Source organism: Myripristis murdjan, chromosome 5, assembly GCF_902150065.1.
Source record: "Myripristis murdjan chromosome 5, fMyrMur1.1, whole genome shotgun sequence".
Classification (NCBI taxonomy): Eukaryota; Metazoa; Chordata; class Actinopteri; order Holocentriformes; family Holocentridae; genus Myripristis; species Myripristis murdjan.
In genome coordinates, this window is record NC_043984.1 from 9,971,402 (window position 1) to 9,991,473 (window position 20,072).

A 20,072-nucleotide genomic window follows, 5' to 3' on the forward strand; every position below is an offset into this window, starting at 1 on the left:
TGGGGAGTTGTTGTTGCTGTTATAGTTGTTGCTGGACAAGATCTGGCTGCTGTGCCAAGACAGTTAATTTTAAAGGTTGTAGTTACTGTAGAAGTCCTGTGTTGTTCCTTCTACTCTACTGCACACAGCAGCAGGAACTGCACAAGTCTCCTTTATGCAGTTTTCTTCTACTCATTGTTCATTAGTAAGTGTAGATTTTTTTCTTGAATGTTCAAGAGCCAAACCAACACAGTATATTGTAAATCAAATCAAATCAAACTTTATTTATATAGCACTTTTCATACATAAAAATGCAACACAAAGTGCTTTACAAAAAATAAAATCCATTTACCAACAAAATGAGACACACACACACAAAAAAAACACAATTCAAACACTGAAGACCCACCCGTCCCACCTCCCACATATATAAAAACACAGACACACATACGCACAAATGTGCACGCACGCACACGCCCACGCCCACACACACCCACACACACACACACACACACACACACACACACACACACACACACACACACACACACACACACACACACACACACAGAGATCACACACACACATCACACAAAACAAAACTCTAGTGTTCTGAAAATGCAGCTTAGTCATACTAAGGACACTTTCACATATACAGTATTTTGAACTGTTTGAATCGAGCTCTTGTGCAGCTTGTCCTTTGGTGTGGTTCATTTGAGCAGCTAAGGCCAAGGGCAGCTCTTTCAAGCGGACTGTGGTTTGAAATTTTGGTGCAAACCAGGGCTTGGTAGTATTTGGACAGTGACACAATATTTAGAATTTTGCCCCTGTACACTATCACAGTGGATTTGAAATGGAGTAATCAAGACGACAAACAAACATATAACAAACCACTGATATGGCTACTCAAAGTTATTGCTATTTGATTGATTTTATTTGCTTTTTTGAGTCTAATGATGGCCTCCTTCACCTGCACAGACACCTTAATTTGTCATTGAATAATGAGGGAAAAGGCCACACCTGGCCATGAAGCTGCTTTTTAGTCAAGTGTTCAATTACTTTTGAGCCTCTGAAAATGGGGTGACAATGTATAAAACCGGCTAGAATTACTGAGAGGTTAATGCCATATTTTTGTTTTGTTCAACCCCATAAATTAAAGCTGAAAATGCTTTTGCTTGTTTAGATGTTTTTAAGTATCCGCAAAAGAAATCTAAAAAACTTGTGTGTGGGTATGTGTCATAGAATAGACAAACAAATGTGGGATTCAGACCTACAATGTTACAAGTTGCAGCTGCATGCATATTGCCGCTGCCACAGCCCACTCAGATACTGAGAAAAATTTTATGGCATTCAGTCTGAACACAACATCCTATTGTTCTTTTGGTCAGACCCCAATGAAAACATATTATGCGGGCTGCCCTGAAGAAGGGAAATCTTTGACACAGGCAACATGAAAATTTAAAGGGATAGTTTGCCCAGTTTGAAAAATCTGATAGTATTTCCCTTCCACCCTAGCTGTTATGTAAGACAGTAGTGGTGCTATCTTCCTCTCACTGTTACTAAGTGCTGGATACTGGCTGGATGCTCCAAATGCTAACTGTTAACCTCCTGCCTTCACGCCCAGCTAACAACCACTTTAATGTTGGGGCCTGTATAATGGTCCCCCAGCAGTCATTGTCCTTAAGGCTAAGATTTAATAAATAAATAAATGAATAAATAAAAAATACACAAACATACACATGCATATATAGACATATATATTTACCTTGCCGGTGGACTTGACTCCCTTCCAGATGCAGAAGAAACAGATGATCCAGACGGCGAGCAGACACAGAGCCAGGTCCCACTTAATGGGACCTATCTCCTCAATACCACTGGTGATTCCCAGCACATTACGTCTGCAACATAACGACAGACTCTTAGATGTGTGCTTGTACTTTTGTAAAAGTCACTTCCAGAACTCAGGAATTTAAATACGGAGCTGCTATTTTATTTGTTTCAGGGGAAATTTTAGTGTTCTATTGTATAAATGAATTAAAATTGCAAGCAGTGGGGAATGTGTGTCTGTGTGTGTGTGTGTGTGTGTGTGTGTGAGCCACCAAACTAATGAAGTTTGAGTAGCTTACTGCTTGCATCTGTTCGTGGCTTGAACAGGATGTCAAATGATCACCTGCAACACCATCTTTTAACTTCTCCAAAAGATTATAACATGTGACTGTTGCCATTTTGCTATTTGCCTGTTCTAGCCTTGCTTGTTCGGGTTTGTTTCTGAGAGTGCCGAAGAAGTTAGCATTGCAAGGTGGAGTCTTTCAGGAAAAATTAAATAGTCTGTACATAACACGCCCTTCAATGGCCTCATACTTCCCAAAATGTCCCACACAGCAGTTTCATTACCAAAAACAGCAATTTCTGGATCACTTAATTTGGACAGAAGTCACTGTACATGTGACCTGATGTTAATTCATTTGTACACGTGGATTCAATGCAGTATCAAAATCTTTAGGCAAGATCCATCTGCAGCCTCATCACACAACCCCAGTGTGAACACATCGTCTTGGTGTACTTTGTCCAACAGCATGACCTTAATGGTGTGTCCTAAATTGTGTACGTATTCACATGTATTTCTGTATAACTTACTCCCAGAACTCAGTGACAGGGGAGGTGAAGTTGGTGGCGTTGGTGGCCAGCCACAGGGTTTTGTTCTTGCGGTAAGTGTCCTCAACGCAGCGCTCGGTGTTCCATGGCTGTTTACATTTAGCCCAGGGAAGCTCCGGCTGGAAACACTGAATCACACACAGGGGAAGAGTTAGTCTCTCTTTAGACTGGGAGAACATTTCACCTCCCTTTTCCACATGTTTGATTGCTTTGTAAGAAAAATAACAAGATTATAATTAGGGGTTTTGGTCAACAGTGGAAAAAGTACTTAAATCTTTTACTTATAACTAATACTTCACCCAAAAGCTATGTATTTTGTATCATGTACTCATCTTGAGTGATTTTTCACATGATAGAAATTTTTCACAGCAGCAATTTTTACACAAATAGCAGGTTAACACAGATGTTAGTAATAATATTGATCAAGGTTCTGTTCCAAGCCTCACAGAGCCAGGGTCCTGGTGTTGTTGATGCTAACTTACTGAAAAGACAAAGGTACACACACATTTTCTTCCTTTTGCTGTTGTTTGTGAAAGTTGCTGATCAGTTCCATTCTTACATACGTGATTAAAGTTTTGGAACAATTTTTACAATTTAAACTTTTTCGTCAGACAGTCAGGACGACTCAAGGAGTGTACACAGCTTTGGGGTTAAATATTACTATGAATAAAATAAGCAATATAGTAATGGAAAATATTAGTAAAAGTCAAAATTTTACTTCTAAGTGGCCTTATTTATACACAAGTAAGAAGGTTATGTTTGTTAGCCAGATATTTATCTTAAGTGGAAGACAGATAGTTCCAAAGAGCAGTTGATTCTATTCCGGTGGTGATGTGGCTTGGGGACTTCCGCAATTATTTATGGCTTGAACTACTGTGAGTGTGCATGTACATGTGGAAGAGTCTGATATCTCGTGACATCCTGGTAAACAGCACCGTTTCCACAGGTTATTTTGCCAGAAATCATCCAAATAGTAAATTGATATAAACTGTTATAGGGCTCGCTACGGTTCAGTCTCTCATTCATACATTCACTCATGCAGCCAACAGCATGAAGGTCAAGCTTCAGATGTCACAGAGGTCTGATAAGAAGGACTTAAAGTGGTGGTGTTTTCGGGGGCAGCTGAGGTGACCGGAAGTATATCTTATATATCTTTTTATTGTGTTTTGAAATAAAACTAGTTCTACAATAGATAACAATACTATACTTTCAATGAAATAATTTCAGAACTGCATGGTAAATCTAAATTGCTTGATTTATTTACATTGTACAACATGCAACACTCCACACTTCTCTACACTCAACACTTCTGAAATGAACTTATTCTCAAAAACTCAATCATTGTCTGTTGGTTTCAAATACCATTTTTTCTTAATAGTAATGGTGTTTATAAAAATGTGCTTGTGGCATTGTTGCTTAAATGACAGCTGTTTTTCGCAGCTATGGCATCAATACCTACATATTTCTGGCCATCCTTGTGATCATAGGCTTATCGTGCCAAAGGGAGGTGAAAATAAAACTATTAAAGGACCATCCCAGTGATTTTGAATGTATTGCACAATCTACAGTTTACTCGCATTGTAGTAGATTGCAGCAAACCATTTTGCAAATTATATGGGGGTACTAACAATTTTGCAACATGTAATCAAAATCCATCAATTTCAATTTTTGGTTGAAATACCCACTTTATATTTTTCTGGTTCTGTGACTAATGAAGTTGCTGCCATTCATAAGCCACAGAACCAATAATTCACTGTGTAACACAAATATGGCCATGGGACCTGTTTTCCAGTGGAAACACCGTTTCACTCCACCTAATTTCAAGTCATCAAAACACAACAGCACTGCTGCTTTTGGGAAAACTAATTTGGATGACTTGATGGAATACTGGTGTGAAGAAAGTCTGAAGTCTCTGAAAGTTCATTTTCATATCATAGTGAAATGAATGGAAACCAGTGACTGAATAAAAAGTAGGAAAAATTACATCAGATTTCTAAAATATGCCTGTTTGTTTGGGAAAGGATTAAGAGAAATGTGACATACATACATTTTGTAGATATAACACTCAACATGCAATATCACTGGTATTAGAAGGATTTTGTGAAAGTTGGTTTCCAAAACCTACCTGGAACAGGTAGTAAAGGCCCCAGGCCAGGATGACAATGTAGTAGATGTTCAGCAGGGACACGATCACTATGGAGGCATAACCAATACCTGCATGGACAGAGGACAAGTCAATAGTCTCACAAAATGTAGTAAAATACAGCTAAAACTACACTGTGTTGTGTCAGAAAGGAACACCTCAGTTATAGCAGAAAACCTTGCATCAGTTGAGAACTGAACCCGTGTTGTCACCACACTATTTCAGAGGCAAACTACTTCCTGTTTCTAGCAGATTCTCTTCCAGCTAATCATTTCCTGGAACGGGAACATGTTTCTCTTTTTTCACACCATGTTGACAAGTGAAGACATCACAGACACATAACAGCAAAAAGAAACATGTTGTTCTGTCTGCATCATACATTTATAACTCTTCAGTTGTTTAGGCATTATTGTCTTGTTTGTTTTTACTGTATCATCTACTTTACTCTTTTGCATGTCTGTATTCTATTTGTAGCTGTATTCTGTTGGTTTTGCTTGTGCAGCAAATTAATTTCTCAAGCAAACGTGTCTGTGTGTGTGTGTGTATGTGTATGTGTGTATGTCTGTGGATCACTGAGCACACACAGCCAACAGAAACCACTCTTCTAAATTAATGTTCTTCAACGTCATTGGCCATCTGTGTGCATGTGCGTTAGAGGCCCTCTTTGTGTCGATCGTTCACATGAATATGAGTGAAAGTTCTTCAACCTCATTTGCCATCTGTGTCTGTGTGTTTGTGTGTGTGTCAACATATCAACCATTTCACCTCCCATCATCCCCTTTTAATCACTCAGCTAATTAACAGCTGCCAAGCATCTACCCCTCCACAGACACAGACACACAGACACACACACACACACACACACACACACACATACACACACTTGCCCAGATCACATGGAACAGTGCTGATCAAACAAACAGATGCATCCTCCTCCATGATGTCATTTCCTGTGCTGATCCAGTGACCTCGTCTGACCTTGCAAGATGTGTTTAAATTTACATTTTCATTTTGGCCGTTTACACATACAACCACTGTAAAAGATTTTTTTTCAGTTGATACTACAGTCAAGAAAGATCTATCTTATTGTTCTGTTACTAAAGGAGAGACTGACAAAAGAGATACTGGCCCTTATTCAAAATGTAGATATTAGCCAGTCTGCCTCTGATATGATGGCTTTGATGCAGTTTATTTACTACATTACATATGTATACATATATCATATGTAATATTATATAGATGGACATGCAACTGCAGAAACAACTATTTACTAGTTGTTCATGGTAAGCACTTAATCTAAACTGACTCCAATGCAAACTTTATGAAGAGGTTTTAAAGAGGTCATGAAAGCTGTATAATTCCAAACTAGGGTTACAGGAATGATGTCTTACACGAAGACAGGGCAGGACCCAAAAGAGCACTTTTAGCACATAAATGAAAGCAAAGAGGATTATGCCAATATAAAAACCAGTTGCGTCCTGGTATCCATTTTTGAGGAGATTAAAAATCTCTTTTCATGTTGCTTTCCTATCTGAACTGGAAAGTAGGAACCTTGTGCCAAAAAGTAACAATTTGATAATAATTTTACGAATTGTAATTAAAAATGGCTTGTTGTTTTCTAAATTGTCATAGTCTGCTTTGTTTGTGTTAATTAATGTGCTGAAACTGTTATTTTGGGACAGCTTTTGCTATTGAGGTGAATGGAAGTGCTGAGGATATTTCATCACCATGCAGATTCTTATAAGGCCCAGGTAACTATACAATGCAACACTATACCAAAAATTTTGATTAATTTAAATGTTAGAAAGGAGCACTAGAACAAAAGATCTACCAGGCAATAAGGGTGACTTTGGTGTCTTTTCCCTTGATGGTAAATTGGCCAATGAGCCAAACTTCCCAAAACGTGGTGGTTAAAGCTGCCAACTTCTCACATAAATAAATCAAACTAATATTTCTGTAGTATTCCCGTTGTAACTGCAACATGCAGACACACAACCACCTTCAATATTTCTGTAGTATGCCTATAGTAATTTTCGCATCTAGCATTAAACAGAATGTGTTTAATTTCACAGGGGAACAAAATTTAAGAAAGGTTGCAACCCCCCAATATCATATGGAAGAAAAAACCCTGCATATTGTCGATATATATTTTGGAGACTCCCCAAAATTTCCTGCATTATGTTTTCAGGTTAGCTCATTTCTTATTTAGGGAAGTTTTTACACATTAACCAGCTGCTTTATAGCCGACCTGCGCTTCAGTTTGAATTTAATCCATCAGCTGGCAGTACAGCTGCACTGGGTAGGGTCAGGTAATATATTTCTCTATTGGAAAACTGATGATCTGGCCGGCGTCGAGGGTGTTGACCTGAACAAGACAGAGGACGTCAGGTCCATTCAATGCGTCCTAGGACACGTCTGTTTACACCTCTAATGGGATACGGACACAAGTGTCCCAGACCACCTCCGAATGCGTCCTGAGATCCAATCACCCAGGACGCACTGAGAACACATTGCTGCTGTTTACACCTGTACTTAGAAGTGGCATCTTGTGTTCGGATTTCTCAGGACGGATGTTAATACCAGGTGGGAACAAGGCCATAATGACTGTATAATCCTCAAATGAGCTTTAATCCCATTTAAAGTGGTGGATCATGTTGCTCCTCTTATCTCTTTTTTCTTTTATCTTCTCTCCTTCTCCTCCTTCTGGCTTTCTCTTTTCTACTCACTCCCTTTTCTTGGGTAGCTTTATTTTCTTTTCCCCCTCTCTCTCTTTCTCTGTTTTCTTCCTTCCTTTTATTTTTCTTCCTCACCTCATCTGTATCTCACATTTATTTTTCATCTTCTCTCCCCCTCCTCTTTCCTTCCTTCCTTCCCCTCACCTGTCTTCCACTCTCCTTCCTTTTTCTTCTTCCCTCTCCTCTTTTCCTATTCATTTTCCTCTACTATCTAAGCCTCTTCTTTATCCTCCCCTCCATCCATCTATGCATCCCTCCCATCCTCAAATCCTGTTGCCTCCTTGCATTCTCTCTCTCTGATGTGTTGCCGTGCCGTTGCCATGGCAACATGAAATTCGGCACACTCTGTACACCGGCACGCCTTTTTCTCAGAGGTGTATGTGTGTGAGTGAGAGAGTGAAAGAGAGAGTGAAAGAGAGAGAGACAGAGAGAGCAAGAGCGAGACAGAGAAAGAGAATGTGTTTGGAAGAGAATGTGTTCACACGTGTTTGTGTGTGTGTGTGTGTGTGTGTGTATGTGTGTGTGTGTGTGTGAGAGAGAGAGAGAGAAAGAGCAGAGAAAAAGTAAATAATACAAAATTATTTCTCAACTCAGTGTGGACGGAACATATAAACTGTGTTGCATTTTCAAGATGTACATTGCATTAACAGTACCATTGGATTTAGAGAATAGACTGAGAGAAAGACAGAATAAGCCAGAAGAGGCATTAAGTCTGTCCATGATGATCCTCAATATGGATATTAGAGCACTGGGAGGTGAGAATTGGAAAAAAATCCCAGCAAGAGCAGATGTAGACACACTGATGAATACATCAGTGTGTCTGTTCAATTCGCAGCTAACCAGAGGAGAGGAGAAGGTGGTGAGGAGAAGAGGAAGAATAAATTGCAAGACGAGGAATAAAGCACACGAGATAAGAGAAGAAGAGAGCAGATGAGAAGTTGCCAAGAATGGATTAAAGAAGTGAGAGAAGAGGAATGAATTGGTGTAGGAAAGAGAGGAAAGGAAAGGAAAAGATGAGGTTAGGTGAAATGAGAGAAGAGACAGACGGAAGCAGAGCAGAGCCTGGTTGCCTAGTAACCGAGTGGCAGAATAAGGTCTCAGCCATCCGATGGGAGCAGAGTCTGACTCAGCCGGCATTTCACGGGGAATCACACCTCCAGCCCCCTTCAATTCGCTCACAACTTCTGTGTCCTTCTGTCACTGTCCTCTATTGATTTAAACAACTTTGTATTTTAATTAAATGACAAGAAACTTGCCATTAAATGACCATACAATTACTGAAAATAAATTAATTAATACATTTTATCTATTTATTTATTTTTGTCATTCATTTTTCAAATCTTATCCTAATAAGGGTCATGGGGTGTTGGAGCCTATACCAGCACTCACTGCACAGGGGGCGGGGAAATACTGTGGACAGGTCACCAGGCTGCTGCAGGGCAGACACACAGACAGCCACTCTCACAAAAGGCAATTTAGAATCTCCAATTCGCCTAATTTGCATGTCTTTCGGCTGTGAGAGGAAACTGGAGCTCCTGGTGGAAACCCTTGTAGATACAGGGAGAACATGCAAACTCCATACAGAGAGGACCATGGCTGGCCAGACGGGACTCGAACTCAGGACCTTATTGATGTGAGCTGACAAAACTAACCACTCTGTCGTCATGCCAGCCCATTTTAACACCAGAAAATTTGCATGAATTAGGTTTAAAAAATTATACCAATAAAATTGTTAACATAACACAAAAATAGAAAACCCTAAGCCTAACCCAAAGAGAGTTATCACATTAAAAAATGATAAAGACCAAATACTTCCCCAGCCAAACAAAAAAAAATATACAAAAAAAAAATAGAAATAAAAATAAAAGCTGACAAAATAAATGTATTTTCTGTTTACTGACACGCAGGCACCCCAGTGATCCTCCACAGAGCATTACGTGTGTGCGTACCAGTAAAGATGGGGCAGAGCTTCTCCCAGCAGGTGATGCCGCCCTCGGAGGTAAACTGACCCAGGGCGACCTCCAGGAAGAAGACCGGCAGCCCACCGCCAAACAGGAAGATGAAGTAGGGGATGAGGAACGCACCTGGATGGAGGGAAGCAGAGGGAGACATGGATGGGAGGAGCATCTGAGTAATAAAGGGCAGGAATGAGCAATGACAAAGTAAGTGCAAAAATGATGAATAAGATGGTTTCACTTGCACAATATCTCTAAACCACTAGGGAGGGAACCTTTTAACTCTCTGAAATGCTATTCAGTATCTGACACAAATATTCATTGGACATTAGACTGTAAAATCAAAATCAATCTGTCCACTTTCCTTTTACAGGGATTCTGAACAGTGAGGCCTGAGGGTTGTCGGTTCCCAGCTAAGAAAATCTTGTACTGGGCGACTCCTACATAAGAATGTGTGAAACTGCATGAATCTGAAGCGAGTGGAGCATACATGTTAAGCATACGTCCTGTTTATGAATTAGTATAATTTAAAAAACAGTATTTTAAAGAATTACCTCCACCGTTTTTATAGCAGAGGTATGGGAAACGCCAGACATTCCCTAAACCCACAAAGCCGCCGGCCACAGACAGAACAAAGTCCAACTTGCTGGCCCACTTCTCCCGCTGGGGGTGTTTACCCTCGGCTTCATCTTCGGGCCGGGTGCCGGGGCTCTTACCAGGAGATGGCTTCAGAGTGTCCTTATGGAAGTCCTTTAGGCATTGGAGTTTCTCTTTTTGAGCCATACTATAAAGAGAAGAGAGCTCGGTTACAGTTAATCAGTTAATTTTACAGGTACTGTTTGTAGCGTTTTCTGTCTCTTACACACAAGACTGCATTTCCTATCAACCCCTGGTGCCACCTGTCACCAAGAGGATGTTGCTGCTCCTCTTCCCTCACAAGAAGAAGGATAACATCTCCTAACAGTATGCATTCAGACTGGATAAGATAATGTCACTTTGAAACTAAGCATAGTGAAACTGGAATTGCTGCAATGCTGCGTTCACTTCAATTCAGAGTTGTATATTTCCCACCTGAAAAACAGCTTTGCTTTTAACATGACCATCATATATTTTGTATGTGTGTTTGAAACAGTTTTAAAGCACATATAGTACAATGCACTTTTCACTTTTCACTGAAGTGAAACCTGAACTGGGGAGTCGTGAGGCTTTCACATGACTGCGCTGTTATCTTGTGCAAACTCAACACAAGTCTTATTCCCCTTTTAGAATGAAGCTTTACCTTTTAGAGTTTAGTCGGTTAGCTGCCACAAAAATAGGGTGACTTAAGATGAGTGCAAGAGTAAAATAAAATTTAATTCCTAGATAACCAACATTATAAGGAATACTCTAGTAAGGAAGTGAAGGAACAGGGCCACATTCCAGCAAGAAGACATGACCAGGTCAGAGAGAAATGCGCAGACAAAAAAATCTAATTGAACAATAACTGAAGTAACAACATGATATGAGATGAATTTCAAGCAAAAAGGAAAATGCATTTTTTAATCATATCTCCGGCTGACACTTGAGGCCTGTTGCTGTTAGCATGATAGGCTACTATCACTGATAATTCACACATATGTGCGTGAATCAGCCAAAAGGGCTTGTATTTCTGCCAGAGAGGTTAAGTTTAACCAACTTCTTCAACTCTATTACACGTGTGGTTCGAATTCTTGCTCGACTGTGGCTTTAAAGCATGTTGTTTTCACATTTTACAACCCGCTATTTAAGCTGTCCATTACCAAGTAGCCAGAAGGGCTTTGGGTTCAAGCTGAGCCTTGTGGCTTGGCTTCTCTCAGGCTCTTATTTTCATGCCAATGAGGTTTGAATGCGCAACGCAGTAACACAGAGAGGGATAAACAGGCTTCCCACAATCATGTAAACTGTTTTCGCACGCCGTCGCAACATCATTACATAACCACAAAAAAACCTCTCTCCTCCTCTCTCCCTCCCTCTCTGTCTCAAATCTATTCAAGTCAATCAATAACGCCAATGTCACTGTTGCCAAAACAAAATAATACAGCTTCTAATAACATGCAGTTGAAATGTGTCTCGGTGATATCTCATATTGTCAGCAACCTAGTCCCAACACTACTATATGGCTACAGTATGACCTGTCAAACCACTGAAACAACAACATTTTACCTAACACTGTGCCCGCGCTGAAGCCTCCAGGTGCACACTGCAGCACTGACACAGAATGACAAGGAGACTCACATTCTGCTATTTTCAGTTTAGTTTAGTTTAGCTCAGTTTAGCTTAGGCCAGTCAGTTCAATCTAGTTGAGTTGAGTTCGGTCCAGTTTGGTCCAGGGCCCAGTTCAATACAGTCTAGTGTAATCTATCCTAGAATAGTCCAGTTCTGTTAAATTCAGTTCCATTATTCTATTTTCAGTTCAGCAGGATTAAGTCAGAATTAAGTCAGGGGGTGTTGCCCTGTTTGTTGTAAACATGTGGGCATGTAAAGCCCTATGAGACTGTAAACAGAGATACTGGGCTCTAAACATGAACTTGAAATTGAACTTCAATCCAGTCCACTCAGTTCAGTTCAGTTCAGTTCAGTCCAGCCCAGTTCAGTCCAGTCCAGTCCAGTCCAGTCCAGTCAGTTTAATCCAGTTCAGTCCAGTTCAGTCCAGTCAGTCCAGTCCAGTCCAGTCTAATCCAGTCCAGTCCAGTCCAGTCCAGTCCAGTCCAGTCCAGTCCAGTCCAGTCCAGTCAAGTTCAGTCAGTCCAATTACGTTTGGCTTAGTTCAGTCTAGTCCGGTTCAGGTTAGTCTGGCCCAGGCAGTTGAGGTTACTTCAGTCCAGTCCAGTTCAGTTCACCACAGTCCAGTCTAGTTCAGTCCAGTCTAGTTCAGTCCAGTCCAGGTCAGACCAGCCCACTCCAGTGACTCCAGTCCAGTTCAGTTTGTTCAGTTCAGTCCAGTTTAGCGCTGAGTTCAGATGTCAGCAGAAGCAATCAGCTGAAGACTGTTTAGTGACACAGAGGGTGACAACTGACTTTCCCTCAGACATCTTCATTATCCTCTCAGTCACAATATGCTTATGTAACATTGACCATCCTGTTTCTCTTAAGCCAACCAAGCTTGTAGTTTTCATCCCCTGCTTATGTCACCGTCTCGTTAAAGGAAGATTTCTGAAAGGTAAAGAGGGTCACCTGAAACGGGGCCAGCTATTATAAGCGGCCTAACCTTTGTGTCCCAAGAAACACAGACATATGGAGGTGGAGGGGTGGACACAGGTTGTAGTAATGACTTGGAAAAATCTGATTGCTTGGCTGGCACTAAGTGATATGCTTTAAAGATGGGAAATAGATGTAATATTATCTGTTAAAACATTACTAGGAAAGCTTCTGTTGGTTGTTGTTGTTTTGTTTTTTTATGTTAATGTTTTCTGACATTAGCATCTCAAGTTGAGGCACTAACCTGATGCTCCTAGCAGATATGTTTGGTAATGGACAGGCACTAAAACAGGCAACAAGGCTGCTGACAGATGCAGAATCAAACATGGCTTTCCAATTTTAAGGCAGTCTCTTTCACCACTAAGCCACCCTAATACTAGGGAGTAACAGTGTTAATTTTGTTGACTAAAACTATGACTACAAGTATTTGTCAACAACACTTTTTCAAGGATGAAAACAATAGCCTAACTAATAAAAAAAAAAATGAACCATGATGAAATTATGACATTTGTCAACAAATAAAAAAGTGATGAAAATGCCAGAAACAGATGAATGAAAACCCAGCCTCAGCCTCTTGAGCTCAGTTTGGAAGAGAAAAGACAAACTACATCTGATATTAGTTTAAGTACAAAAACAAAAGATAGAAAAGGTCACCAGCAAATATTTTAATGAGAAATTTATGAAGAAAAAATCTAAAATATGAAAATCTAAAAATTATTCAGTAGAATTACATTGAAACTTTGGTTTTCATTAACTAAAACCACCAAAGTTTTTGTTGAAAAAAAATTGCATTTTAATCAAAAGACTAAAATAAAAAGAAGGCTCTCATTTGTGACTGACTGAGGTTTTCAAAGCCATCAAGGTAACTCTTCAAGCATTTGGATGACAAACTAAAATTAATTTGTCTTTCCTGCTGGGAGTTAAAGCACCGATGAAACCTGAGCTAGGCTAAATCAAATAGAAATTGTGCAACTTCCCCTGTCATGGTTGAGGTTAGACACTGATCACCATTCAGGAAATGCCACCATTCACCACAAGTATTTCCAAAACCTGCAGCTGTGAATTGCTGAAATTCAAACTGTGCTATTTTTTCACGGTGTATTTACTGTTGAGCAAACTGTGTCATGCAATTCAAATAGACAGATGAAGTCAGACTGAAAAAAATCCTCCTCCTCCTTTTCCCCTCCCTCCCTCATTAAGACTATTAAATGGGACTCGGTGATTGGACAGACGTCGAAGCAGAGAGATCAGGGTGCGGTGACGACCAGAGCTGTAAATTTCCACCAGGCAACGGCCGAGAAAGAGAGACAGATAAAGCGAGCGAGAGAGAGAGAGAGACTTTGATACTTAGTAGTCAGTGGATGTCTGTCACACTGTGGAAAATGTCGTCTCTTTATCTCTTTCCATCTGTCTGTTTCTCTCTCTTTCATTTCTTTCCATTTTGCTCTCTTGCCCCTAGCACACGATTATGAAGAGACAGGAGCATCGAGGACATGACAAAATTTTGGATAAACCCTACATCTTTGTTACTGCTTTATGTACACCCACACACACGCACATACACAGCACATTCTACTTATTGTGCACTTCAATTGAGTAATTTCACAGCATGCCGTTGTTACCAAAGATGCATTATCTGCCCATCGGCCCCCTGAGCCACCATAACAGGATATGCGACTTTTCATACCTTGCTTGCACATTGACATTTGTATTTCCTGTGTCATCCCAGATCAGTGCTTGGGGCTGACATGCCACCACTTCATTTTCTTCAGTGTGACACTGTCTGTATTCAGATTTTCCTTCCTTCTTAGCAAATACTTACTATGATTACAGTAACAACAGTGTGTAAAGCTGCAACCATCAAGGTTTTATATGGGAGGTACAATGATCTCATCAAACCACAAAACAAGGCTGTAAAAGAAAAGAGCTTCCAAAGGATTGATTCGAAACTTAAAGGGACAGCTCGCCCATTTTGAAAAACACTGTTAGTGTGATATACAGTTAGGCTGCAGCCATGCTGATCTGCTACTGTACAGTCCACCTACATGTCTGTTTTGGAATTTCTTTGACATACAGAATCTGATTCGAACACACCAATCTGTGTGACAACATCAAAAAATGATATTATTGCAGTTCCCCCCAGCTGTTCTGTAGGACAGTAGTGATGCTCTCTTCCTCTCATTGTTACTGAGTGCTGGATACTGGCTGGATGCTCCAAATGCTAACTGTTAGCCTCCTGCGGTTGAGGTGGACTTCCCCCCAGCTAACATTCTTTAACACACATCCTTAATTAACAGCCTTAATCACAAATATACATGCACATGCACTACAAGTGTCAGAACTCTGAGAGTTTTTGTTTGTGTGTGTGCATGCATCTGTGTGCATGGTGTGTTTTGTGTGTGTGTGTGTGTGTGTGTGTGCGCGCGCATGTGGTTATTTCCTGCTTGGGGGAGAGTGGACTCCATCATGTCTGAGATAAACAGGCAACAGCAATAGACGGAAATGTCCATGAGTGATATTACTTCCAGTAAGGAAGCTGACAAATTACAGTGTATAACAATGTGGGCTATGAGGAATAAATTCTATATTCATAAACCTTGACTTTTATTGGTAGCACTTACAATAATACACCCTAATAAGAACAAGAACAAGAATAAGAATAAGAATACTTATATTGAAAGTCATTTATAGGCCATTAGTTATCATGAACTAATCACTGACAGATTCTTATAAGAAGACTGACATATTAACATATTTTATTAGTTCTTTACAAATATATATATATAGGTAATTATTATAATGTTACATATATAATATATACAATACATACAATACATGTGGGCATGTGTGTGATTAATATCTCATTAATATCTCATATTAACATCTCAATAATTCATAAATCATTAATAAATGACTTATCATTGAAAACTGTTAATAAACTTCAAGTGTGGGTAATACATACAACTTTCACTTTTCAGGCCAACTGGCCTCAAGGGAACATGGCAGTAGGCGGGACTTAGCATCATACCCACATACAACCTCCTATCATCATAAAACCCAGTTGTTTTGGTTCACTTACAGGAATAACAGAGGGTTTCAATGGCCTACATTCATCAAGTTTATGTTTTTATAGCCTGGAAGACAAAAAAACATGGAGATTTGCAATGGCTACTTTTGGAATTACAAGCAAATATCTGATAATGGAGGCATCCTACAGACTCAGTTGGTTATGGCACAATACTATGCACCTGTGGTGGCATGTCATCCCATCTTGTTATAAATAAAATTTGCATGAAGCTTATCTTTTTGTAGCTTTAAAGGATGATTTACCAGGAAGTGAAAGCAACAGCCTTATTTTCAGATTGACAACTGTGTGTTTTTTAATTATGTGATTACAGTGGATTTCATGGTCATTAGCAACATAAAATTTGCTCTAACTTGAAAAGATCATGGAAACTTTCCGTCTACTGGTCAGAGAAATGGGTTTGTGATTGGAGAATTGGCAGAATCCCTGGTTGGCTAGGAGACATCTGACTGCAACTGCTAATTTCCAACTCATGTTTAGGCGTTTTTTTTTATGTCAAAATACATTGCAGAAATGAAACTGAATGATTAAAAACAAACATTTCAGTACAGTTTATCAGTTTGTCAAAAGGAAGCATAACTTACAAAGTAACTGGCTAAAGCTGAGTACAGCTATAGTTTATTTTCAGCCAGTGCTAAACCACAGTAGTAAAAGATTTGGTATCTTCAATTCATTTCATTTTTGGCTGGTAACATGTTACCAAGTTGACAGGCCCTTTACGAAAAAAGTTTATTAAGTTCTATGATGTGTTATTCTGCAGTTCCATTCACTCTGCTGATATCTTAATACAATGGCATAGTGACTCTGGGATAGGCTTTTTACACAATTGAAAACAGGAATTCATTTGAAATCAGTCAAGTGAAGAAAGCTAAAAAAAAAAAAAAAGAAAAGAAAAGAAAAGAAAAGAAAAAAGTATGTAATAAGTATGTAGTAAAACTAAATAGGCAAGGTTGAATCTTTTCAAAATATGACAGTGAGGCCATTTGATAGGTTTTTTGTCCATAACTTCGAGTGCCTGATTGCATAGGGATGTGATTCAATGCTGTTACACACTATGAATGTATACAGCTAAGATCTCTACCCTGCTGGATGACTTTGCTCATGTATATGATGGTGTCATCAGCATAACACAGTGAGGCCATTTATAAAACTACAGAGCAATGATCCCAGAATTGAACAACTGGGAAAGACTCACTCTGTTGTTCATAAGACGTAAGCTGGGAAAGGCTCAGTTGTTACAGGACATTCAAGAGCAGAAAAGAGAGATGGAAGATGAAGAAAGAGACGTACAGTGTGCAGTAGGCTCTCTTCAGTTTTGCTTGCTTTGGGAACACATCAGAGTCCTCTAATCGACAGGGGCCTGGCAATTTTGCTTCCCTTGGAGGGTTCACAATTCAAATCTTGGCCCTACGGCATCCATTCTCCAGGTCATTAAAGTGGTCCAGCAGTGAATTATTTTGCATCTGCAGCAATTTTATGGTGGCTTCAGCAGCTAATTATTCTGTGTGGTCAAGGCAGCTCTGTAAGGATATGTGTTTACAAAGCGAGTCTATGGAGGATTGAAAAGGTTGGACTGACGTCTTCATCAGGGTAGACATATCTTATCTGACAATGCTTTGCTGTCTACCCAACTCCATGATGAGTTGGTCCAAGTACTAATATGGTTCACATAAAAACAAACCGGTTTAAACACCGGACCATACTGGCAAAATTGTAAATCGACCCAACCCTTGTGACCTCTGGGAAGTGCAGAGCAGAAATGCCACAGAAAAAAGGATGTAGCAACAAGAGTTGTAGACAAAATTGACCAAAAAACAAAAGTAACAGGACTTGTGACTTTGAATAATGGTAAGAAAAAATGCATTTAATGCATGTAAAAACACTAAAAGTCATCAGTTGTTGCTGTTGTGATCTGTTCTACAACAGCAGTCACATATTGCCAAGAACTGTTGTTCTTGCATGGTTGCCTTCATAAACAACCTCTGGCCGTGGGAACCGCAATGAACTCTGGGACGACTTAAAGCACAGGCCAAAATCTCTGTGTAAAACATAGAGAGTCTTTGTTTGGTGTTGTGTGTGTGTGTGTGTGTGTGTGTGTGTGTGTGAGATCACAGAACAAGACTCTAGGCTCACTACGACTTCAGATCTCAGCCAGCACCACGTGACACACACACTCACACATACGCACACATGCGAGCACACACTTAACTCCCTAACCACTTACATAATATGCTCTCCTATTTTAAGACCACATACATTTCCACTGAGTCGCCTGCCCATTAAAATCCACTTCTCTTCCTCCTCCTCACCTCCACGTTTCTTCTACCAATCCTCCTCCTCATCCTCCTTCTCTTTTCCTCCTCCTCCTGTCTCCTCATCTCTCTCTTTCCTCCCTTAGGGAGCTCCTGTCCTCTCCCTTTTCACCCCTACTCCTTTTCTGCCTTCGATCCTGTGCATTCTCCGTCCTTCCTCCCATTTCCTCCTCTTTCACCTCCTCATCCACCAGGTTGCCCCCTCCTCCTATTTCTCCCCTGTAACAAAGCAGTCCTTTCTGCTGTAGTGCATGACTGCATTCAGTTACAGCTTCATTTGAGAGAAACACAGAGACAGCAGTTACTGATGAACAGCACTGGAGAGAGAAAGAGAGAGAGAGAGAGCACGCATATGGCCCTTTTCCACTAGTACCTACTCGGCTCGACTCTACTCGGTTTGAGAACTTTTCCATTAGGTGGTAGTACCTGGTAGTAGATACTATTTTGGGACCTACTCAGCCAGGGTTCCAAGCGAGCTGAGTTGAGCTGAGTCGAGCCGAAATGTGACGTAAACGCTGTGCAGGCCACTGATTGGATGGGGAGCGATGACACATAAAAGCGACTCCTGCACGAAAACCAAACCCGGCATTAAAAAAAAAAAAAAAAAAAAAAAAAAAAAAAACGGCAACAGCGACCGCGCGCAATGATCATCACTGAAGTTGGCAAAGTCGGAAAATGGCAAGCAAACCGGTACCGTGGTCAAATGAAGAGGTGGAGACTTTTCTGTGCTTGTGGCGGCCCAAAGAATCCAGAGGGAGCTGGACGGTGCGCCGCCTTGCTATGACGACTCCACCCACGGTGAGCTGGTACTCAGTTGAAATGGAAAACCACCTAAACCGTGTCGAGTAGAGTCAAGCCGAGTAAGTACTAGTGGAAAAGGGGCAATAGACACTAATATTTTAAGGCACTGACCCCATGGGCCACCAAACCCCTAAATTTGGTGGTCAAAGTTCACTGTGTGTACATACAGTGTTTGTGTGTGAGAGAGAGAGTTCCTGGTAAAAAATTAACTGTGTGACAGACTGGGGGGAAGCCACATCTAGACAAAGATAAGACTAAAGGCAAGGGGACAAATTAAGAGAAGCGAAGCAATACAAACTGAGGTATAAAAAAAGAATAAGTGAAGGAACCAAAGAGCGAAAAGAGAAAGAGCAATAATGGCCAAATATGTGTGTGGGGGAAACCATCCAACAGAAAGACAGGGAAGGAAGGGGAGAAAAATAGAGAGATGCATACCTTTCAGCCTTATCTATCCTATGTCAACACAAAAGACAAGTCTGACCGCCCCTTTAGTGTGTTATTTTGGGAACTGTTTTGGTGCTCTATAGAACTGAATGGGGAGACACAAATACAGTACTTTGGATTAGCAGCCCAGAGGAGCACAGAGCAACTGAGTGTATTTCACCACCATGTGGACTCATATAACACCCAGGTAACTATACAACCTAATACTCTGCCAAAGTTCAGTTTTGCTTTCAGTGGTCTTTGGCCTTCACACTGATATACACCGCTAACAAGCAGCTTTCCATATTATATCCAGATATGATTGTATTTACAACCGATGACCCATCAGTTCTTTGTTTTATGAATGGTGACAACTTTGTCAGCCACAGAATCAGAACATCAAAAGGTGGGTGTTTCAACCAAAAAAAAAATCTAATTTGAAAATCAAGGGATTTTGATGATATGTCGCAAAATCTGTAGTACCCCCGCCTGATTTGCAAAACGGTTTGTTGAAATATAAAAAGTACAACATATTTCTAAAAAAGCATTCATTTTTGACCAATTGCAATTCTTTACTTTGTGTGTGTGTGTGTGTGTGTGTGTGTGTAAGTAGGTTAGTGGTTCAGGCTAGTTCATGCAGCAGTGAAGGCCCAGTCAGAGCTAAAGTCCAGGGCAGAGGGACATAAAACATTGATAAGAGCTTCTGCTATGGAACTGGGTTATACCGCTGTAGTATCTAACATCCTCCCTCTTGCTTTCTCTCTCTGT

The 20,072-nt window shown here is 40.3% G+C and overlaps 1 protein-coding gene across 1 annotated transcript in view; it reads right to left on the reverse strand.

The window, feature by feature from the left end:
* Window positions 1-20,072, reverse strand: part of LOC115359546 (sodium- and chloride-dependent taurine transporter-like) — a 43,127-nt gene that overhangs the window by 17,065 nt on the left and 5,990 nt on the right. The window contains exons 2-6 of the mRNA XM_030052087.1: window positions 10,022-10,251; window positions 9,462-9,596; window positions 4,760-4,848; window positions 2,617-2,762; window positions 1,745-1,877 (exon numbers count right to left, since the gene is read on the reverse strand). Coding sequence (XP_029907947.1) covers window positions 1,745-1,877; window positions 2,617-2,762; window positions 4,760-4,848; window positions 9,462-9,596; window positions 10,022-10,250 — 732 coding nt within the window. The 5' untranslated portion in view covers window position 10,251. The remainder of the gene's footprint in view (window positions 1-1,744; window positions 1,878-2,616; window positions 2,763-4,759; window positions 4,849-9,461; window positions 9,597-10,021; window positions 10,252-20,072) is intronic.